This window comes from Necator americanus, chromosome IV (assembly GCF_031761385.1).
Source record: "Necator americanus strain Aroian chromosome IV, whole genome shotgun sequence".
In the NCBI taxonomy this organism is placed as follows: domain Eukaryota; kingdom Metazoa; phylum Nematoda; class Chromadorea; order Rhabditida; family Ancylostomatidae; genus Necator; species Necator americanus.
In genome coordinates, this window is record NC_087374.1 from 1,922,701 (window position 1) to 1,946,727 (window position 24,027).

Genomic DNA, 24,027 nt, shown 5'->3' on the forward strand with positions numbered 1-24,027 from the left:
GTCCCCTCCTCCCCAACCACATTTTCCTCCAACCTATAACGCTTATGTTGAACGCTTACCCAAAACCCTACGGCTCAAAAAAAAAACCATAGTTCTTTGCCTTGATGTCGCTTTTTCACACAAAAATGTGCTGTGGTAAGAATAGCATCAGATCAGATGTTATCGTGCTGTGAAATCGCTCTTTAATGTGACAAAAACTACAGTGCTATGCGCGATGAAAATTCGCGATGCCAGTACTGGGACAAGTGGAAGTATAGATGACGGACGTGGACCGAGAATGGTGAAAGTTTGAAAGTTCAGCCAGCACACACACACCTGCCTATTGCACTTAAAGATTCGTATAACAATGAAAGGTATTCATAATCAGAATACCTACATTATTTCTTGGATTCCTAATTGTTTGCTTATTTGTACATCCATTTATCTACTAAAAAGGAGACCGAGACTTAATGGAAAGTCGCGAATTAGCACGAAAGGAATTGGCTAAGGACATTGTGTCAAAGGCAAAAAAAGATCTTTTTAACTCAATTATCTAAGGAAGAAAAGAAAAGTTTTCATGTAGCGCTCCACCCCAAAGATCAATCACGTAGTTCCTTTTCCATGAAGAAAATGAAAAGTCTTCTTACAAGATCTGTTCTCCAATATAAAACAGCTTATATTGTATTTCATCAGGGGTTTCCAGAACCCAATGCGAGAAACTCCTAGAGGATTCAGGACAAACAGAGAGGAAGAGGGGCTTATGCATGGAAGTTCACCTACTCTCGTTATCTTTGGTCGAATAACCATCACTATCTAAAAAGAAGAAGGGTCAAATAGGGGTCAATGCATCAAATAGTGAACTAGAGGAAAGGTGATAATGGAAAGTCGCGAATTAGCACGAAAGGAATTGGCTAAGAGCATTCACTAAGAAAAAAGCTAAGGTAAAAGCAACTAAATATATAGTTTTTAGATTCATTTTAAAAAAATCTACTTGCAATTGGTCAGCGAGTTATTGTCCGGGGTCTTCGAAAGACATCGGTCCTTCTTGAGGTTCATAGAGTCTCTTCTCCCAATATTTTTCCCTTACTTCCTCAGAGATGTACAAAAAAGATTAAAAAGTAAGTACTATTTTTTTTGTTTGTTTATATAAGTTGTTCTCTCATAGATAAGTTTTCGAACCATTTCGGAGTCTAGTTATAGGGGAAGCTACGTTCACTTCACTCCAACAATAATCTATGGTTCAATTACCGAAAAAAAAACGACATGAATGAAAGAGAAAAAGTAAAAGAAACAACAACAGAAAGTCGCTAAGTGAGAGAAACTGGTTCTAACATTATGATTAAAGCGAAAGATTACGTGGTAACTCAGGCAGACTTCAGAAAGGAGTAAACTAAAAAGTTCCAAATAATTCTATATACTTGATTTCAGAATACTTCCCCAGAACTGTAGTGCAGAGGACAGTTTACTTTTAACAAAGGTATAACGAGAAATCAAAAAGGATCAGCAAAGTCGAAGTGTTTTACTATGTTCAGTGGACTGGATTGGTGACTACAGGATGTAAATTTAGGGAGCAAATGCCGTAAAAGTCATGCCCTGTATAGAAAATTCGTATACTTCCGAGGATTTTGAGATGAATGTGAAAAGAGAAATCTGAGGTACGACCTCTTTGAATAGATTGGTACAGCTGCACAGGCCGTTATAAATCAAATCCCACAAAATTATAGCAGAAAAGAGCAGAACGCAAAAAAAATAGCCTAGTTTTCTTTAATTGTTCACTGACTGACCACTATAGTAGAAAAAAAGTACTCCTGAAATGTCCAAACGAACACATCCGGAAGCTGATAAAGGTAAAATGTTACTTAATTGGGTAATAAATAGTAATTCAACATAAAGCTTGACAAAATCTCAGCAGATTAGTAAATTAACGACAAAAGAAAATCGAATACAGTAATGAATTTGTCAGATATTAAAATGAATCTTACCTCTTCTGCTGCTTCTGTCGCAGAATATTCTTTCTTGGCGTTTTTGTTCTTTCACGTTGTCTCAATGGAAGTGAAGCAAACGGTGAAACTAAAGAAATCGGAACGAAACAATCCTGGACGGGGAGGACACATCCGTAAGGAACGCTAGGCGCAACAGGAATCAGCTGCTGGCACGGAGCTGGAAGTGGTGGTGGTGGCGGGAATGGCATCCAAAATAATGGACGCCATGGCATCACACCCGTTACCTGGAAATGTCAGTGCACTTTAAAATTTCAGAAGTGTGAATTAAGCGATTACACGGTGCGAAAAGCGAATTTAAGGACATAGAGCAGGCACCTCCTTATGACCTTGAAGATGTCAGATTGGCGCCATACAACACCCTATAAAACAGTGTCTATAAAATGTCATTATATGGTCGATGGTGTGGCGGTGATATAAACTTGGACAGAGAATGGAGTCGCTGAGAAGGAGAAATTTCAAAATTAGAGTAATAGGTAATTCGCCACAATATATTAGTTACTGTATTATGTTATAGTTTTACTCCAGTATTTATTTTAAAAAAATCCGAATCGTTTTCCTCGAATGAAAGCCAGGAAGCGAAGAAAGGAAGAGAAAAAAATCAATGAATGAAAATCAAATGAATCAAATGAAAATCAAGATCAATAAAGAAGGATCAATGAAGGAAGGAAGAAAGATCACGATTGAACACTGAATTAAGTTAGGTGGTTCCGCAGCGGCTGCCCAGTTGATGGTTCGAAACCTCCCTAAGCCAACTAAGGTTTTCATACCTCTAAAGATGGCATCACATTTGCCTGGAAGGATAAAAACACCGACTTCATAAGGTCGGATCAAAACGACATGAAACTCGGTGCAGCTGCGTGCACTCTTGTTCCCAACACTCATCGCTGTACTTCGAGAAGGTCCCATCACGATCCGAACCGCTACGCTCCATCGCAGCGTTTTGATCGCAGCCGCTTACGCAATTGCACCGAGCTTCATGTCGTTATGTACCTGATTTCTGGTGCAATTGCGTAAGCGCAACTTTGTACGCAATTTCACCATAAGTCAGCTCATTCTGATCAAATTACAAACTATAACCTCAGTTTCTTCAAAATGGTAGATGGGAAAAATAATCTTTTGAGATAGCCACAATTCAATTAAGACATTACAGTTCACAGACCGCAAGATGTTTACAAACACGGTTACACAAAATGTCACGAGATTTCCGTTGCGCTGTGTTGAAACAAACGAAGCAGGGAAGCGCCGTAGTAACTGGACAATGATGTTTTCTGATGCTTTCGCTAGCATTCGCAAACTTCAACGCGGGTCTACGCAGAAAAACCTTCCAACACTGCTGAAAATGAATCAATCAGGCGGTTTGTCTTGATTTGTGCGTATGATAGGCAGCATGCGAGCCGAAACTATTTTTAAAAAACTTAAAAAAAAAACCTACTTTTGTTTACTTATTGTGTATGTGCTTATTTACTCATTTTTGCGCCAATACAATATCACCGAAACAACCGTTTTAGCAAATGATGAGATATTAGAGGCCTACGAAATGTGCACCACAAAGCGAAAATGTGAAGAAAGATGAAATAAAATAAAACAAAATAAAAATAAAATGGAACAGCTTCACTAGCGTAATCCTACTCTGTTGATTCAGTTGTGCATACGTTACATGTGATGGCATCAACCTCAAAAAAAAAAAGAAATTTGTGGCTTTAATTTGAAACATAACATCATTACACGTAAAAATTCTGCCAAAAACGAGCTGCTGGTCTTGATTGGATTAGAAATTCTCGATGATTCCGCTACATTTCCATTCGTTGTACACATCACACGGAATTATTTTAATCGGTAAAGCATTTTCTCTGACATACGGCTGACACGGTAGTAAATGAAAAAATAGTTCTGAGTGAAAACACAACATTTTTACACGCAAAAGTCTTGTCAAAAATGAGCTGTTGGTCCTGATAGGATTAGAAATTCTCGACGATTCCGCTACAATTCCATTCATTGTTCACACCACACGGAATTATTTTAATCGGCAAGGTATTTTCTTTGACACATGGCTGATACGGTAGTAAATAAAAAAAGAATAATTCAATCAATGTCAATAAAAAGTAAATGAAAAGTCACACCACACATAATTTACGAACTACGAGATCGTTTCAGGAAGCAATTGAGGAACTTGGGATGAAGAACCGTACAGCACAAATAAGTGGTGAGTTGTGTAAATTTTGAACACTTCAGAAATCTGCTTTGTGTCCTTTGTAGTCGGGAAGCGAAAAACGGGTGAGCCCAGGGGAAAAAAAATCTACAACAAGCCCGAAATCACAAGTGCCGCCGCCGCATCTGGAACGTATTGGCGCTCGCGCTGTGAAACGAGAGCCAGAGCGAACATAGCGAAAGGTTGTGGAAACAGCTGAACGCATATGGATCCATATAGATGTAAGAGATATGACGGAAACATAGCACGTGATCCACGGTCATTGTTCGACAAAAAAAAAAGGAAAAAGAAAAACAAATCGGGAACTCCCTTTCTTCGTTTATAGATGTTCTTTGAGAACAAAAGGTCCTGTAAATAAAAAAACATATAAGCGTCTTTTCGAGATTCCATCGAAAATGGAATATTGGTAGGATCTAGATGATATTCTTAGAGAAAACAGAGCTGAAAAAACACAAAAGAAGTGTAGGAAGGGACTTGGTGACACCCTCATTTCTGAGTAACTAAATTAATCAGGACCCTAAGACCTAAGCGTTAGTTAGTCTTAGAGGATCTATGACATGTAGTTTGAAGTTACTAAGAGAAATAAGTAGGTCTGAGCGTCCAGAAATATGCATAAACAACAAAAACAAAACAACGAAACAAAACAACAAAATGAAACATTCACTAGAAGCAAGATGCTGTTAGAGAAAATCGATAAGCAATGAAAAGATCATAAGAGATCAAATCGCTACCGAACAACTTTCTCTTATCCGTTAAAAGCTGCAGAAGCTTGTTTATGGAGGTTGAAGAGAACTTATAATGTCAGGGTCAATGAATCCTTAAACGCAACACATCACGAATCTGTCGTTGCGAGGGATTCCTTGAAAAAAAGGTTGTAGATTACGGAATCCGGCATAGTTCCGCTCATCTGTCGCTAATCGTCGTAAAAAAAAACAGCGTGAAAGGCGGCGTTTTCTTTACGATGCGTTCAGTTGCCACCCATGTGCACGCGCCGCATCCACGTGCGAGCGATGGAAGATCAATGAGGGCTCCTCACCAGCCTATTCAAGCAAAAATCAATTAATAGGCCGCTGAGAGGACCGAAGCGTGTACATGCAGGAGTGTTCTAACGTACCTCTCATAGGAATTAAAGTTGGGATTCCCACACTGTTTTGTTTACGACAATTAGGGAGAGATGAGCGGAACCAATCTCGCATTCAGCAATCTACAACCAGCTTTCTAGCTTTTCCCACGGATTCCCTCACCACGTCGTCGTGGTGTACTGTCTTCAATTGTCCCACGGACGGACAGGGATACAATTTCTGGCCACTTGCGGTTGCTTGATTTGCCACAGTCTTCGTGCGATAGTACCTCGCTGCGAGACCCAGCCGCTTTTTAGCTAAACATTTCCAATGCCAGGAACGAGTGGATATGTATTTCAGCGGCGTCGTGTATTCATCCATGGACAAACATCAGTTGGATGCAGCATATCCAGTCCAGACCCATTTATCCGCCAGAGCGCAGTTACCAGATGGATAAATAACACTGAATACGAGCAGTACATCTCCTGAACGCATGAAGACAAAGACGACGACAAACTGGAGACGTAGAAGTACGCAAAATTGTTGAGGAAGGACAAATTCTTCCCTTAGCCATTCTTCTGTATCTGACATAGTCGGGTCGAAACAAGATGAACCTCGGTGCTAGCGGCTGCGCTCGAAGCGGCGCGATCGACCAATCATCGCTGCAGTTCGCGTTGGCCCCACCACGATTCCATTCCCTAGCTTCAACGCCGCGTCGCTTCGAGCGTAGCCGCTTACGCAGCAGCAGCGAGCTTCATGTCGTTTTGACCCTGCAGTCCCCATTGTCCTTGCGGACATGTATTGGAATAGTGGCCTAATCACCTTTGGATTCAGGAAGTTATCCCATTTACGGTTTTCTTCGAAACCAATAGAAGCTTACGTAGAGGTAATAGAAGTGTAATGATATGTTTTACTACAATCCAGGCGATGAAACGTAAAGAGAACGAGAGGTGTGGCCTTTAAAATGAGACAAGAAGGAATTGCAACTGAGGGGATGGGAGGAGTCTCTACGGAGTACATATATGACCGAAACGAAAACAACCATTCAAAGAATTCATAAACTATTCTTCTTTTAACCATAGACAAATTTAAATAAGTCTATAAAACACAACTATTGGAACCGTTCCACGATAAAATGACAATCGAATCAAATGTAATTATCGAAAGAACACTTTACAAAACACAGACAACAGTTGCACGGAAAATGCTCTGCTCTCTTCTCCTCCAGTAGAAGTCACTTTACAATTCACGTGGTTTTTCATAATATTATTATTGGATTCACAGTTATCATTGACAAGAAATCGAGCGGCTTTTCTGAGAAAAAAAGGGGTCCTCAGACCTAGGATATTGCTGTCAGGAAGCGGGATATCTTCTGAGAATTCTATGTAAAGAATTTAGAGAGCGGGCACTATCACCCAACACCTGCCCGATCCTGAAATTTCATGGCTGCTAAGTTAATTTGTTGCACGGTCGAATGTTCGCTCAATGACTTTAAAGGCGCGAAAAAACGTAGACGCACAAGAAACATCAATAAGGAAGGAACGGTTTCATGGCTGTAATCATTCGAAAAGTTTCCAGGAAAAAAACTCTTTGAATTAGTACGTATCGAAGAGAAGAACCGGACCATCTTCAAAGCAGTTCGATTTTGGGAAAAATCTTCCTGGATGCAGAAACTGCCAAAAATCACCAGATCTTGTACGATCGCACTAAATGACACGGACAGAGTGAGAACAAATAACTTTCAAATTGCGTATTGCTGAAGACATCACATTGTTCTTCTACAGTATTTTCTTAAGTGTCTATTTTTTAATGGACCAAAAATCGTCGTTAATTTTCGCAATTTTTGAGTATACTTATTAAAGCTTATCCTACTTTTTGGGAACTTTTCATTGTTTACATCTTTATTAGTTGAAAAGGCAGTGAAGACTAGATTACGGAAAAAACTAAGAGCATCCACAGCAAATATGGGTGTGGTCCTAGACTACCGATTGCAACATAAAAAGCTGCTCCAGTTCCACTCAACTTTTCATTTTTATCCTTTTTATTTCGACTTTTTAAAAGATTCTGACAAAGATTTTAATTATTCGGTAGGCTTCTGGGTGTCATTAGTAATTATTCTTTCGCACTTAGGCATCTGCCTACATTTTTTTGTGGGAACCACCCTTCCCATTTCTTCGAAAACATATTCCAGCACATCCAAGAAAAGTCACTTATCGAATCCTACGAATTGTGAGCTGTGCTGATCTACAACGATCTATAGAATAGTAGTTTAATGAGCACTAGAACACAGTAAAGTGACGCAATCCCCCTTTGCTATGCGCCAAATTCAAAACATTATCAGAAACTGAGTTATATATGTGCGAGAATAAAGCAAAGTAGAGATGTATCAACGGAGCTAACAGCCTAATGAAAATAAAGTAAGAACAAATTCCTAAGTGTGATCTTCTTTGGACTTTCAGTATTATAGAGTTGAATAGTGAACGACGACGCCGAAACGTTAGCCAGAATAAAGGTCGATAAGAAGCTGGATTCTGCTCAGTAAAGTAGTACACAAAGTAAGAATTACGATTTACGAGTTCTAAAACCAAAAAAAAAACTAAGACCTAAAACCATTGCGTTCTCCGTTCTCCATATAAAATTTCTCTTATAATTCCTAATATATTATATTCTATATAATTTCTTATATATATATATATATATATATATATATATATATATTGGTTTTCCTACTGCCTTCCAAAACGCTTCCACTTTACATGAATACAACAATGAAAAGATAGGAGAAGAATACAAAATAAAGCTCATTACCACTATAGCAGAAAAGTCATCCTGAAGCACTTTTGGCTGTTCTTTCCTCTTTGAAATATACCAAAAAACGAAAATAACTGGAAGAAAGACGCAAACTCCAAACAATAACAAGGTTTTGTTTCGAAAGACTTTACAATGTGCAGAATTCAAAACTTTGCACTATTAAAAACCGTGACGAGTGTTCGTCGCCAATGGAAATGAATAAAACAATCAATCAAATTTGGAAAGTAACAAGAGTTGACAAAGTTGCGTATCACAAGTTACAGTGATAATTTGAGAGAACAATCCTCAGAAAAAAAAATCAGGAATTCCACTCCAACATTTTTGAAAACGAGGTGGAATTCGCAAGCATGTCCAAAAATTCTGTCAGGGAGTTCTTTGGGCGTAAGGTAATCCATAGATACTTTTGTAACTAAGGCATTCTGCAGATACCAGAAGAATTTCGTTAAAGTCAGCACACCACGAATCTGACGTGGTATGAATTTCCCATGGAAAGTTTCTATAGAGGATTGTAGATTGTGGAAGTCCAGGAGGTTTCGTTCATCTCTCCGTTGTCGCTGTAAAAATCGGCCCGGAAGCCGCAGTATTTTTAAGACGGCTTGCATTACAGAGCCCCACCGTTGCGCACGCGCCGCATCAACTAGCGAGCTTTCGAGGGTCAATGAGGTCTCCTTACCAGCCTATCCAAGTTAAACTAATGAATAGACTGCTGAGGGGAACAGAAGGTGTACATAGAGGCGCGTTCTAACGCATCTCGTAGGAACTAAAGCGGTTCCCATGCTGTTTCTTACGACGACTACATGAGTGGGATCGTGTGGTTTTCCGCACACTGCGACCCCGTACGGAAGTTTTCCGAAAAACATGGTATGCTGCCTTTAACGTATCCGAACGAATGAAGAAGTACGTAGCGTCGAGTGGGCTCCCATAAATCATTCTATACCTTGCGTCTCTGTACTCGAACTTCGTCGCAGAACCTGAACATGGAACCTACAGAGAAAAGGAGGTTTAGGTTTAGGCTTAGAAGAATGAAGTTTGGAAGAATGAGGTTTGTGAACGGAACGGGAGAGAGGCTTGGAGGTTGTCCAGGACTCACGGTGGTTCTGCTCAGTAACAGCAGCACAAATCGCTTTTAGCGACACATGATCGGATTATGTTCGAGAACCACTTGTAGACCTCATGTTTAGGGGTCCTGTTCAAGTATCTTCGGGATCCTTCGGTATGGTGGGATCATTGGGAACTGCAGCGATGGATGTTGCTAGCGACGGTCCCCACCCGATCTCTACTGTTAACCAGGCTGATGAGGCTGTACACACATTTTCACACTCGCTCAACAAAATAAATTATACAGTTGTAGGTTTCAAATTTACTACGTGAAACCTAATTAAACAAACACAGACAACGGATGAAACGAAGAGTTACTAGTTAAACCATCCGAGACTGTTTCCATATTCACACTTCAAAATAAAAATAGGAGTGATGTCGGAGCAAATGGATTTACTGGTAACGAAGGAATGTCCTTTGATGGATGATCATGATGAAAAAGCCGTTCCATCTTGGGTGGTATCGCAAATATTCGCGTGATTGATAAGAGTAGGAAAATTTGTTGTCTCTATTCTTGGTTGACAATATATTTGGTGAGTTGAGTTGCATTTAGAATTGGGGAACTCCTCCCTTGTACGAATAAACGGATACTTTAAAGTAATCCCAATTTTTGCATCCTTCAGTAGTCTTGGATCTCCTCACACAGCGTGAAATCCACGTAGGTTAGCATGAAAACTAAAAAGTTGTGCGAACCCAGCCGATTGAGGGTACACAACTAACTAAAGGTAACGAAACGAATTAAAATGACTACTAGAGAAAACGAAAGTCAGGAGAAAATTAACCAGAGTCATTTCCAGAGGAACAACTTGATTACATAAGGAACCGAAAAGTCAGTGGACATTGGAAAATATGATTATTCAAGCTTATATATCAAATCCCTCTTAGGTTAAATGGCCTTGATTTAATTGGTGGACCAATCAAGTACTGTAGTAGGTCATCTGGATGATTTTGAGCTGAAGCCCGTATACTGAAGCTGTGTAAGAGAAATAAATAAGGAAATAAGATAAAATAAAAATAGGAATTAAGATTTTCGCATCTGAATGGAAAGTCAAGAAATAAATAGTGAATTCAGGAGCTTTTAACCGTATTGATATAACTTCCTTCCAAGTAATAAAAAGTTTTTTTTTTTAAGTAAAGAGGAGAAGCAATAAAAATAAGGCAACGCGCGATTTTTTACTTCTTCTTTAAAACTAATGAATAGATTAATTTTTGGCAGTAAAACATCTGGGAGGACTAGAAAATCTGAATTGAAAAATAATATCAAACAGGTAAACTTAAGATAGCAATTTAGGACAATAATTAATAAAAATAATAAATAATAATAACAATAACAATAATAATAAAAATAACAATAGTAATAAGAATACTGATAAATAACAATAAACAACAAATAATAAATAATAGTAATTTAGCACATTTTTTTGAGAGCACAGCACCGTTGCACGTTTAAGCTGACCGTGAATAAGTGAACGAATGTTCTGTCTTTGAAATAGTCATCTTAGTTTTATCCGGAGATAAGGTGCATTTTGCAAGACCCGCAATCAGCGGAATTTCTGTTGTGAAGTGGGAATTTCGATAGTTCATATATCAAAACCGCGACTCTCTTGTTCTTTCCATCACTTCAATAAATCTCCTAAACTGGATCTGCTTATTCGAGCGTTAAGCCCGAAGAAGACTGAACATAGCAAGGTGACTTTGAGAAATATCACCAATTTAATAACACCGTTAATTTTGCTATGTTGTTCCAAGCGGATGAGCTTCATTTAAAGGCATCACTCCCCACGAATCTGAGGTTGTGCAGATTTCAGGTGGAGTATTCGTATACGGGATGGGAGACTACGGAGAGGGGGGTGATTCCGTTCATTTCTTCCCAAATGCCGTAAAAAAAACGGCCCGGAAGATACGGCTTCAGGCGTTTTGGCGCACTATTTTCTACACGGAGTTCGACTGGAGCGCGCCAGCCTTGTGCGGCGCCGCATCTTCCGGGCCGTTTTTTACAGCAATTAGGAAGAAATGGACGTAATCACCCTCCTCTCCATAATCTACCATCCCTTATAAGAATACTCCACCTGAAATCCGTACCACCTCAGATTCGTGGAGTGATGCCTTTGAGAAACTAAGCTCGAGTAACAAAGTTATGGAAGAAATAAGAAAACTCATGACACGTATAATCCACAACTAGATGCTATGCGAGATGAACGACAATGCTGAACGATCTGGATTTTTGAAGTTGACTATAAACAGATCGATTTCTAGCGGACTAACTTTTTGGTGGACACTTCAGAGAAACGAAAGACTGAATCGGTCCAGTTCCAGTTCTTGCAGGACCGTTGTATTGAATTTGTTCTTTGGTTTGGTGGGTCGATTTCTAGCAGTCAATGACGAGTTGAGTGTTTATTATTTCAAAAAAAACGTATTGCTGAAATCCCATTAAAATACGTGAACAAGGTCCGTAAGAGAGTGAAACAAAAACAAGAAAGTGAACAAAATATGTACAGAAGTGAAGAAAACAACAAAAAGCGATACTCGATTCAACTCCACAATCCCAAGACTCAAATAATGTCGAACTTGGAACTTACTTAACGAAAATATGTACAACTTTCAAAAAGGGATACTATATTGTCTACAACTTACAACTATCAAATTCACCATCGCATAGTCGGGTCAAAATGACATGAAGCGCGGACAGTTGCGTAAGCGGCTGCGCTCGAAGCGGTGCGGTGAAGCGTAGCGGTCGGGATCGAGGTGGGACCATGAAGAACTGCAGAAAGCCAGGATTCTTACACGATTGCAACCGCTACGCTCCACCGCACCGCTTTGAGCGCAGCCGCTTACGCAACTGTCCGTGCTTCATGTCGTTTTGACTCAACTATAGTTTCAACGATTATAACATTAACAAACTATTAATTTCTAGAAAAGCAACGAAGACATGTCAATGGTAGAAGTTCATAGTCGCTTTGTGTACATTTGATGACAAGTTTGACAGAGTTGAATCCACAGATGACTAAGGAGCTCATATAATACATATGACCAATATGAACACGAGGATGGTACGAACAATTGCATGATCAGAACGCCGATTGTGACCCTATGCATGAATCAGTACGTCTTTTCCGGTTACAATCCTCTATTGCAGTCATGAATTCAAAATTCTACCACTTTGAGAACACTGACTACTGCCATAGGTGCGATATTGAGGAGCCGGACCCTCCTCAGGTGAGTGGGGTCCAGCGTAAATGGTGAGAATCCCTTCCCCAATCGTTCAAAAGTGAAGGGGTCCCTTCGGCAATCGCCCAAAAGTGAAGGGGGTCCCTTCGACGACAGTACAAAAGTGAAAGGGCTTGCGAGCACCGGGTCCGATTATCGCATGTATGACTTCCGCAAACACCAGCGCACAGATTTAATTATCCACTTACAGACTGTTCGAGACACTTACAACCTTGATTCATGGTGCAACATCGCGTCAGCGATTGCCCACAAGACGGCGCCCCTTTCAGGCGCTCGTGGGTTGCGGCAGGGAATCTTTTCCAGCCAAGCCAGTCACAGGCTGCCGGCTCGTTGAAGATTTAGATAAGATTCTCTCCACCAAGACCTCTATTCTAGATCCACCATCATTTTCCAGAACTTGCTTTTGCAGGCATCCTGAAAACTGACAGCTTCAATGGTTTTTGGTGGTGGTGATACGCTGACACAGCTGTGTCATATCTGGAAGAGCCCTTTCCCAAGTTCTCAAGTCGCAATCTTTAAAGGCATTATACCAGAAATGTGGCGTAGTGAGAGAATCCCAGGGAAAAGCTATAGATGAGGTTGTAGATTGCGGGATCCTGGATAGTTCCCCTCATCTCTGTCTAATCCCCGTAAAAAACGGCATGAGAACCGCTTTAGTTCCTACGAGGTACAGAAGAATGCACCTCTGTGTACACGTTTCGGTCCCCTCAGCAGCCTATTTCTTTGGTTTCACTCAAATAGGCTAGCGAGGAGACCTCATTGATTCTCGACCACTCGCACGCGTGGACGCGATGCGTGCACAGGGGTGGAGCTGAAATCGTCTTAAAAAACGGCGTTTTCCACGAGAAATGAGCCGGACCATTTCACATCCCGCAATCTGCAGAATCTCTAGTTTTTCCTCTTCGATCCGATTCCCTCACCACGTCGTATTCATGGCATGCTGCCTTTAGGTGTTCAAAGGGCGGATAGGGATACAATTTGGTGCCTTTTCCAGTAATAGATAGAGCGTTTTCTCGATACCTACGACTAAAACCGTCTACCCATTCAATCAGATCCAGTACATCACTGAAAACAGACAAATGAGAAGTGTCAACAACCTTAAAAGACCAGTTTCTAGCGTTCCCAATAGTATTTCGCGGAAATATCACATGATAGGTCTGGAGATACGCGTTCAAGTCTTCAGACGATTCTAAAAGTTTCCGCTGTTCTAGTTTCATATATTTTCAATAAAATAGAAATTGTTTGATGGCGGAAGACTTTGTCACTATCCTTCTTCATCATTTATTTCAAGAATGTTACAACCTTTTCTCCTAGTCACATGGAAAAATTTTAAAAAAAAAAGATCGGATTATATAATAGGCACAAAATATGAAAAAAAGAACGATAAAAGGGGAACATATTGGGAATTGCTGGATATAAGCAAAAATCTGACTGAGCCATAAGCGTCTGGTATTTCAAAAGACGATTTTCTTTACTTACTCCTTACTTTACTCTTACTCTTTCACTTATTTGAATAAAATCTCCTCCAGCCGGTAATGCTGAGTTCAAGAGCAAGAACCGCTACCTTCTACATGTCTAAAGAAGAAAAATATCTTTAAAAAAACACTCCTGTTTACAACTGTTTCAATCAAAGGACCTTCTCAACTTATATTCTTAGTAGAACTAGTCCTAAAATTCGTACAAAAATGCAAAAACTAGGAAAATCCAGAGAAATCACGGTGAGACCCTTTAAAAATCCGAATCAGAATCCGCTCACTTTTCAAAATAAAAAAAAAAAACGTGATAAATCAGGAAGAAAATGGAGAAGCAGAAGATCCACTATTAATGAACTACGGAAACACGCTGATGCTGATTCTTCGAGGGATATGGTTCGCGACTGTCGCACTTCTTGAGGAAATTCAAATAAAGCCGTAGACAGATGGTAAACATGAACGCCAATCAAGGAGTATATGTGCACGTGCGCATAGACAGAGCAAATGGTGGCGTTAGAGAAGGGACAAAAATTATATCAACCCTCCAGAAGGACTAGGAATGCACCAAGTGAAGTCTGGTGAAGTGATCCAGAAAATTGTGAGCGTGAATAAGAATGCTAAATGCAAGTAAAAACTTATTACTATAAATTCAAAGAAAAAGCAACCCATATATTTTTATATATTTATATTCGTTTGTATTTTTATATTTTTATATAAAAAAATAATGAAAAGGAAGACAAATTCGAGAGGCAGGTAGCGATGTAGTTCTGAATAATGTTTGTTTAGAGAAATAATAGAGCCTCGTCGAGTAAAGATCGCAAAAAGAACGTTCTTGTCCTCCCCGTATAGGTGTGCACTGGCCTCAAAAAGTGAAGTGAAGAGCATAAAAAAACTTCATTACAAACCATGAAATTCCCCGCAAGGGTGGATTGAAAGATCATAAACAGTGCTATAAGTGATTTCATCGCAATCCAATTTTTCTTTTTAATTTTTTGTTATGTGCCGTTTTTATATTCATAACGGAAATGTTTGTATTTCTATCGAGGGTGCACGATTGGTTGCATTTTTTTTTAATTTCTATATTGAAACATTTTCTGTCTTGAAGAAAAAATCCAGCAACAATATTTGGATCACGTTAGGAAAAGGACTCCTCACTACTAATAAATCTAATTTTGTAATTATAATCGAATTTTTCCAAAATGCGCGCTCCGAGTAATTCTTTTTGAAGAATCTAGATGAACAATGTATAAATTCCCTAACAGTGAACGGGATTTTTACGGAAGTAATCCGGATAATCCGAGAAAAATCAACCAAAGTCGGATGAATATGAAAATATTCTGACTGTGAGTAGCCGAATAGTTCCAACCGAATCCGAAGTGAGCAATGATCAGTTCTGATCTGTTCCTAGTCGGACAACATGCCCGACGATCACTTGAGTGTATGCTCACGGCACTAGAGAACCAAATACCAACAATAAAATTTCCGGTAATGTCTCCATTGTCCCTGTCTTTTTATGCTTTATTATTGTATGAGAATTGCAGCCTTCTCTAATGAATTTAAAAACATGCCGCTCTACGTTTTCATTCCCAATCACAAATGTCTTCGTTTTTTTGTTTTTTTTTTGGGTTTTGTTTTTCTCGAAATTTACGTCACGTCAGGCACCCACAAATTCCTTAGAGAGTACGGTATCGTGATCTAACAGGCAAATCTGTCCCATCAGTGATTGCAACTTTTGCGCATTTACGGCCACATCTTATTTCCATAAAGAATCAAGAACTAGAAGTAAAGTGAATCTTCATATGAATTTTAGATGTGGAACCAATCCTCAGTGGTGATCGTTGTGCCCCATTAGTCATGTAGGTAATCATGCTCAAAATAATATTTGAGAATTTTCGTTGTATTCGTTAAAATATGAATCGTGGATAGGAATTTTTGGTCTATGAATCCATTCAGTTCTCGGGGAAACTCCACAGAAGATGAGCCCCAAAACAATCTAGTTTGATATGCTGCCTTAAAAGACACCCAATGACCCACCAACACTAAAGCTACATTTTTAAGAAAAGAGTGAACAAGTGAAAGCCGCAAGTAAAGGATTCTACACAACATTCCAAAGTGGCGAGAAACATTTGCCCCGGCGATCCCCTGGAAAAAAAACCGCTTTAGAAGAAGCGGATATTTACCGTAAGTCACATTTCAAGTCAAACATACTCGTGTTCAAGTGCTAGCTTAAAAAAGAACAAAACTAGGCATTTCATGCCGAAGGAATTCCGCACGCGTCTCATCTGCTGCAGTGCACTGCTACGATCTGTACAGGTTGCTTACCTCATCTTCCACGTTCACATTCGTAGGGAAACTATATGTGTCACTTGACTACAAAAAATCGTCTCACCCGATTAAATAGGTCATCAACTGGACTCGAAAATTTAAAAAATTCTCTTCTACTGCCACAAAAAAGACTTCACAACAACAATAGACAACAGAAACAAATGAAAAACCGGTAGAATGACAACTGCAAGAGGGCATAAATGCCTCAAATAAACATTCTAAACAAACAATTAACATTACAAACAATGAAAAGGCAATGGAAATGGAAATGGCAACAATGAGAAGGAAAATTACTCTGCCGCTTTCGTTATTTTGCATTCATTTTGACTTTTGCGACCACTCTTCATCCAACGTCCTAAGAATCATTCATTATTGGAATGAGAAGTGAAAAACAGAGTTGTTGCCAACTAACCGATAAGTTGTATCCTCATCGCAAGTCAAAAACTCATCCGTAACCTCAAGCAATTCCCGAACTGCTTCAATTTCTTCTGCTCCTTCTGCGGCCTCTGAACGAAATCGGCACTCAGTTGTTGGATTCACACTTGTATGGGGATGTCCAAGATGACCGAAACACGCTACAACTTCAAAAGTTCCACAGTGGCGTTCACATATCTAGAAACGAAGGTTTTTATCCTAAAAAAGGATCGGTCTAGCGAAAAATTGAACTTGAAATAAACAACTATAACAAATCAAAATCGCATATCATATGGGATTTAAGGAAAAGTGAGCCAGACTAAGGGTATGGATCGCCAACCGTAAAGCAACCTTGCCCCTAATCTTGGGATTTGGGGATGGACTTCCTACAGTGGGACCTTTGGCCAGAAGCTTCCAATCAGTCGACTGCGAGATGCAAAGAGAAACAATGATATGGATGGTAGATGGTGTGGATTCGCTTCCAACAAATAGGAACACCTGTCCACAGGGTTTTTCGGCTGCACACAGCAATGAGAACACCTAGTAAGACGTCAATAGACTCTCTGGGAACATATGGCGTGTGACCCACTGAGCACTGACTGTGGCACTAGAGGAGAACTGTTCATGAAAACGTGCGTTACAGGTCGGGAACAATGAACATGATGACCGCCGAGTTGGAAAAGAAAAAAAGACCGGCAAGGAGAGCAAGACAAGAATGTCGAGGATATAATGAAGAGGACCCGGAACACACGACACTATTCCGCTTTTCAACATCGTTTCTCCCACATTGACCTACCTTCAGAAACTTTTTATGCATGCTGAACTTTTTATGAAGAATACTGTTCTCGAAAACTCCTTCGAATAGTAGAGTATAACGCATCACAAAAGCAAAATAGGAGTTTGGAGTACAACCTTACATCACCAATCGAGGATTAGAGAAACCGCCTCATTTGCCAAAGGAGGTAAAATGATGTAATAAGGTGGGTCAGAAATGTGATTCACAGCTACGGCACAGCTGGACAACAGTTTTGAGAGACTGAGTTCCGTGAGATAGAAGACGGATAAGAGAAGGGCCCCCTATCTAGTTGTTAGATTGGCCTACGTAGTCCTTCAAAAAAAAACATGATGCTCTTGGCGCCCCTTCTAAGATGATACGCCACTAGGCAACTCTCTCGCGTGATCAGAACAAATGGAAAAAAATTACAGTTATATGCTCCACTAAATAAAAGATCAACGGAAGTACAGGTGAAGCATGTGAATACTGCCACTTCTGAGTATGCTTTCATCAACTAGTGGTTTAGCTAAGAGATGAAGACAAGCTTATGATGGGGAAAGCAACATAACAAACAAAACAAACAAAAACGAACTCTTATAAACGCAGGGCATGGTTTGTAAGCTATCTCCTTCCTCCTCGAGTACCCTTTTGCACAGTTCCACATCACAACTCGTTTCCCATATCTTAAAAAAACACTGCTATTATGTTTACAGACGACATACTGCTAAAATTAAACAATTTGTTACACCTGAAAAAGTATTTACTAAAATTAAAAGGTCAATATACAAAATAGGAACAGAACATACGTAAATTTCTTCTCTGAACTTCTCATCACAAATTTACTGCCAGTCTCGTACTCCTTCTCGGCACGCCATTCCTTAATTTGACTACATTTCCGTTGGAAAAACTACAATTTACATACGTGTCGAGATTAGAAAAGGCCAAGATTGTTCCACAATGTTTCGGTAAAATTGTAGCGAGATCTGTCCTTTCTAGGCCTTGTCTCTGGCACATCTGAGGTCGTTTTCAAATAAGTAAATGAATGTGTACAGTCAGCTTAAAACGTGTTGTATAGAGACGATACGTGTTATCGGTAAAATCGTGCTCTGAGTTCTCTCTACAATGCTCGGAAAGCCACCCGGACCTCTTTTTTTTTCCTGCTTTTCATGTTTTTTAGTCTTTTTTCTTGGATAGCAGTGCATGAATATTATTACACACCCTTCGCAAAATCATTTTTCTAGAGGTTCGTCGTTTGTTTTGCACGTAGGGTGCCTCCGAGATCTCAGCTTCCAGGATTCAATTTCTATCCCTTCCTTTGTGTAAATGTGTACGATTACCATCCTTCATAGCCGTAAAATTAAAAATAAACCCATCTCTTCGTTAAACTAAAAGCTTCTTCTGATGTCAGGACATCTCTTCAAAGAGTTTAATTCCTAGGGATTGAATTTTTGCCACATTTTTTGCGCAAATATGGCTTTTTTTCCAGGTTTTTGGGGTTTTACTGCGACTGTGAATACAACAAACTCTGATCATGCGCAATTACACCAAAAATATGATGGGTATTAAGACTTTACAAGAAGAGATTTCAGAAACGCTTAAGAACAATACAAATGATAAGACTAATCGAAAAGAGCTTAGTTGAGATTACGTAATTCTATTCATGCACCACTATTCGAAAAAAAAGCGATGAGAAACTGAAGAAAGGAAGGAAAATAGTTCGGACAACTTTCCGCGCAATGTTGAGAGTGTTCAGCGCACGTCTTCACCGAGGACGAGTCGAGTTACGCCGATGCAACACTTTTTACATCAACTGTATGTGGGATGTATACGCAAGCAAAAGCGAATCTGCATGTGTAGCAAAAAAAAAATGCCCCCCCACCGAGACTGCATCGTCTTTGATACATTTTGCATCGCAAAGCTTCTTCTGGTTCGTGCTCTTACATGAACAGGTTCTCGTTCGTGGGATTTTCTTCACTGTTCGTCTTTCAGATCTGTTATGTCAATTTTGTGTCAAATAGTAACTGTACGATTTCTCTAGTTAAAAAATAAGAAACTTGAAGCTGTGAAGTACCAGACTGCTGTGAGGGTTTAACGCAACATCTCAAACGCTTCCAGATTCCCGAATATCCAACTGAGAAATGTTCCTCGTCAGAAAGTAGTCGAGCTGAAGTTTAAGGTTTCTCATCTTTCGCTCGTTTTGCTCTTCAGGCGTTAAACAGGTCAGCCGTTACCACGTAAGCTGATGATGATCTCTCTTAAACGTGGAAGCGATGACGAGGGCCGTCTCTTCACATAAATTACCCAGTCGATTGCTCTTATCGGACGTGTGCTTAGCTAAACAATACCATTTTCCTACCACTTCGGATTGTTATCCAAGTACCGTCTTGGCTATTGCGTCGGTTCTGACAATGAGCACCTTTCGGTTGGGTATTTTTCCATCAGCGCATCGATTTGTTATAGACGTATTTGTTGTTCTCTTCGGCGATTTTTGCAGGCGTTTGGACACTTACAATCCAGAGTTTGCATGCACTGTGATTCCGCAATCGTACAAAGGCGCATCTCAACGGTCTGATTTCCTGCTCACGGATCGGTCTCTGATGCAATCCAGAAAACAGCAGGCAGAGATTTCGCAGAAGTCTAGAGAGAGCGGCTTGTTGGAGCCCACACGACAGTGTCCGAGAGTTTAGCGTTGTAAAGGGTTGTTGCCAAAGATTCCACGTTCACTTGAACAGATGTACCGAACGACAGCACCTTTTCGCAATATAGGGGAACCTTGAGCCATATAGCTGCGCAATATAGTCTCAAAAAGCTCGAATTCCTATTGCATTCAGTACAAACAGGGCCACCGCGAGCGCGTACCGCATCAGATTAGTACACTAGCCCCGATGTATGGTGATTCCAAATGCATGATGGATTGTATTCGCGCAAGAGAAAGGCAAAGGCAATAAAATGGAAACAAAGCAAAGAAACCGAAGCTAAATGTACCAAATAGAAATCTGATAATGAACGGATACAGGTCCTGGGAGTGGGTTTTTATGCAGTAATAGATCTGCAAAGATGGTCGCGAATAAAGCGAGCACGAGGCCAAACAACAGCACAGATCGGCCGTTTCAAAATGATTTGGAGCAACATTCTCGAATGTTTTAAGTAGTTTCTTCGGAACTACTTAAAACAAACACATTAATAAAACATTTAATACATTATACAAATTATTTCGATTTTGTCTCTGTTCTATCAAAAATTTATAACGCTGAAATACTGACGCGCCTGTATTTCCCGCTGCAGCACTGTTCATTCGTTCCCACATAAAAAAGCAACGGTGACGTGCTTCAGCAAGCAGAACACATGATTGTCAGAAGACAAGAACTGGAGCTAACCTGGAGTGCAAAAATATCGGCGAACTGTTGCTTGTAGACTCGAAATGAGTTTCTGTCGAAGGCCTGTAATGAATACAGCGTCTTGATTACTGTACTTAAGCATATGGCCTTCCAATCCGATAATTTTTGCGCTAGTAAACACATCAGAACAAATGTTATCTGAACAAGCCAAAGATTCTTCTTCCAAAAAAACATTTTAGCACTTATTATTTGTTCTAATATTTCAAATATACCCCTAATGTACTACATGTTTCAAAAGTCTCATTCTCTGAAAAAATCGTCTCAATAAAAAATGTGCCCAAGTTGTGACATTACGAATTCGTATCAGTATCTGCTAATGACGAACCAATTATAAATCTCCGAGATTGATTTCTACTGTCGTTTCTTGTGGCGTGATTGGGCGTTGAAAAATCCCTATAGAGATGCGCCTACGCGTTCGACTTCAATTTAGAATTCGTTTGAGATTTATGAACGTACGTACTGCTTTACATTAACTTTTGGAGACCAACCGAAGTGCCAAACCAGTGTTTTATTCTCCCTAACAGGTCTGGTACCAATATGTCGACCTTGAAGGGATGAAAGGCTTGGTTGGCACAGGGGCTGCCTCGAATCTCCGATCGATCGCTCAAGTTCACCTTTTACCGACTTTGCCACCACCGCACACATATCAATAAGGGAAGACGTTTTTGCCGGAGAAGTTCTAAGGCAAACTTTGAAGAATAAAACCCACCTCATCCCGATGTTCAAAATCAGCATGAGTCGCCAACTCCATATATGTATAGAAGCGACCAGTGCAACTCGAAATTGGGCATGGAATCCGCGCAGCGGCGACTGACGTCATATCATGCATTCTCTCCTGAAGATTACACTAGAAAATAGACCGAAATCAGAACTAATAAATAACCTACATTATGTTTGCTAAGGCCGCTTCTTGAAAGAAACGGAGTCCCACAAATATCGCAAACATGAAGCTGTTTCGCCTTTCTCAACGCCTTCTGAAAAATCTCCGATTGAAAAAAGAAAACGGAGAGAAATTCATCACAGAAGAAAACTCTTACGGTGTGAGTGCTCCTTGTTTTCCTGAGCTGTTTGATGCTCGCGATACGAGTCTTGTCATAGTCATGATGTTCAAAAAGGTGATAGAACAACATTTTTGCTGATGATTTCATCTCACCACATTCATGACAACGCAAAGAGCATGGGTCCATGGTGGGGTCTAGTGAGAGACTAAACGATGTTGATGGAATGCATTCCATAGCATAACCAAATCTGTCTGAAACGATCGTAGAAATGATGTCAGCGATATTCGAATGTATTCATCACAATTAGTTACCAAATAAATGGATGGAGACCATTTCATTAAAAAAATAAACAGAAAAAGAAAAGTGAATCCAGCTAATAATCTCCTTAGGAAATAAAGGGTATCTTCCCAGGAGAACGCATCTCATTCGAAAGCATCGGTTCGGCTCTACAAATTCTATTTCCCTGTGATAAAAATATATCACTGCTAATGAGATGAGAATGAGTTAGTGCAGTTATTTCAGATAAACTGTACGAAAACGTTTACAGGTTATGCAAGCATTAATGCAAGGATTAGGCATCGCAGACCAACGGGGGAGAGGGATTAGGGTCCCGCTTATCAGGACACGAGGTACTAGTTGCTTTCGCAAGGCACGATCAACCTATGCTCAAGTCTCACAGCGCAACAAGTTACTGGCAGCACTAGTCTTTCTATACAGCTGAAAGTACGAGGCCTTAGATCATAACGTATGCAAACATTCCAAACACTCCCTGCGCTTGGAATATACTACACATTTTTGAGTAGATGAACAACTGGTTACGTACAAAGCGGTGCTTGCGGAGCTCCAGCTTTATCGGAAAGGGCTGCAAATCGTTCTCTATTTGGTAAGAATCACTCAGAAGATGCTGCAATACAGCAAAACTCCTCCTAGAACTTGTTCTGCATCCACATAAAACTACTAAGCACAAATTCGATCGCATCGAAGCCGCGTATTATAATCGCTATGCGGCAGGCGATGGAAAGAAAATGATGGCAAGAACTTTATGTCAGCTCATTATCTTGCACGAATCAAACTTCCAAGCATTAAATCACACAATTCAGCTTTAAGATTCGTTTTCATGAAATATCTGTGATATCAGACTCTCATTTCAGATAGAAAGGATCGTCATGAACTCATTTAACTACAGCTCGAGGTTTCTTCGTTTTGAATCATTCCTCAGATTTCATTTCATTACAAACTGGGATAAAAATGTAGTTGGGTGGAGGAGGGCACTCAACCGTGCCCCTATTCCTAGAAAAGAATAACTAACTAACTAAAACCTGCACATTACTCTTAGACAATATAAGACTAGGCTAAAGCCACTAAGAGAAAAAAAAAAGATAGAGCTTTCAAAAATAAATGCGCGGTTGAGTATCCTCCTCTCCCAATTACATTTCCCCACGAACTGTAGGTCAACTCGACATCTCGGTGATGAATGCGGGTTTTAGCGGTATGACCGAGTCAAAACAACCTGAAAATTGGTTCATCTCTGTAAATGGCTGCAGGGTCGAGGCGGGACTCTCACGTGCTCCAATAGGGCTGCAGGGACGAGTAAAGGTCCCGCTTCGACTGCTGCTGCTAGGTGGACCGCCCTACTTCGAGCGCAGACGCCTACGCAATTTTGCCCGGCTTCCAAATCGTTCTGATCCGACCATAGACGATTGCGCTTTTCTTCGGTGTCACATCCCTAGTACGCTATGATTCGGACCAAACAATTCAAACAAAGAAAGATTACGGCAAATTACTGCGAATAGCAAAAACAAGTAGTCCACTACCTGGGGTAAAGTGTATTTGTGGAGAAGCACTGAACTACGCTCTTGTTTTTAAAAGTGAATAACTAATTTAGTCGGGCCTCTAATACCTAAAAATTAGTGTTAGAGGATCTATGACAGGTAAGCTAAAGTTACTAAACGAAAAAAAAGTTATGCTGGGGCGGGGCCCTCAACTTCGCTCTTGGGGAAATTATAGTTGAGGTGGGGCACTCAGTGGCGCCCTTATTTTCCGAAGCTCTAACTAATTTTTTTCTCTTAGTAACTTTAGTTTACATGTCATAAATCCTCTAAGACCAATGCTTAGGTCTTAGGGCCCCAATTGATTTAATTATTTACCTCGATAAAAAAGGGCGTCGCTGAGTGCCCCCTCCCCCCAACTACATTTTACCCCCGCTCTTATTTCTGGAAGTGAATAAGTAAGTCAATCGGGATGAATGCTACT

The 24,027-nt window shown here is 40.1% G+C and overlaps 2 protein-coding genes across 4 annotated transcripts in view; both read right to left on the reverse strand.

Annotated features, from left to right (window-relative positions):
* RB195_000164 (uncharacterized protein) overlaps positions 1 to 16,267 on the reverse strand; it is a gene marked incomplete at both ends in the record, with an annotated part of 89,472 nt that extends 73,205 nt beyond the window's left edge. Inside the window, 3 exons of one of the 2 annotated variants that reach the window (XM_064196348.1) lie at positions 1,962 to 2,206; positions 13,310 to 13,454; positions 16,251 to 16,267. In XM_064196348.1, the coding sequence (XP_064052229.1) occupies positions 1,962 to 2,206; positions 13,310 to 13,454; positions 16,251 to 16,267 (407 nt within the window). Of the gene's footprint in view, positions 1 to 1,961; positions 2,207 to 13,309; positions 13,455 to 16,250 lie in introns of those variants that run through there. The other variant, XM_064196349.1, reaches the window with a different exon arrangement.
* A 237-nt stretch (positions 16,268 to 16,504) lies between these two features.
* On the reverse strand, positions 16,505 to 23,300 carry RB195_000165 (uncharacterized protein; the record flags this gene model as incomplete). 2 transcript variants are annotated; one of them, XM_013446667.2, is made up of 9 exons in its annotated part: positions 16,505 to 16,541; positions 16,599 to 16,798; positions 17,968 to 18,058; positions 18,182 to 18,252; positions 20,753 to 20,815; positions 21,483 to 21,608; positions 21,661 to 21,747; positions 21,811 to 22,025; positions 23,285 to 23,300. In XM_013446667.2, the coding sequence occupies 9 exons, from the start codon at positions 23,298 to 23,300 to the stop codon at positions 16,505 to 16,507; spliced, it is 906 nt and encodes a 301-aa protein (XP_013302121.2). The 2 variants fall into 2 exon arrangements, with proteins under 2 accessions (XP_013302121.2, XP_064052231.1); XM_064196350.1 differs by lacking the exon at positions 23,285 to 23,300 and adding an exon at positions 22,086 to 22,107.
* Between the last annotated feature and the right edge of the window lie 727 nt (positions 23,301 to 24,027).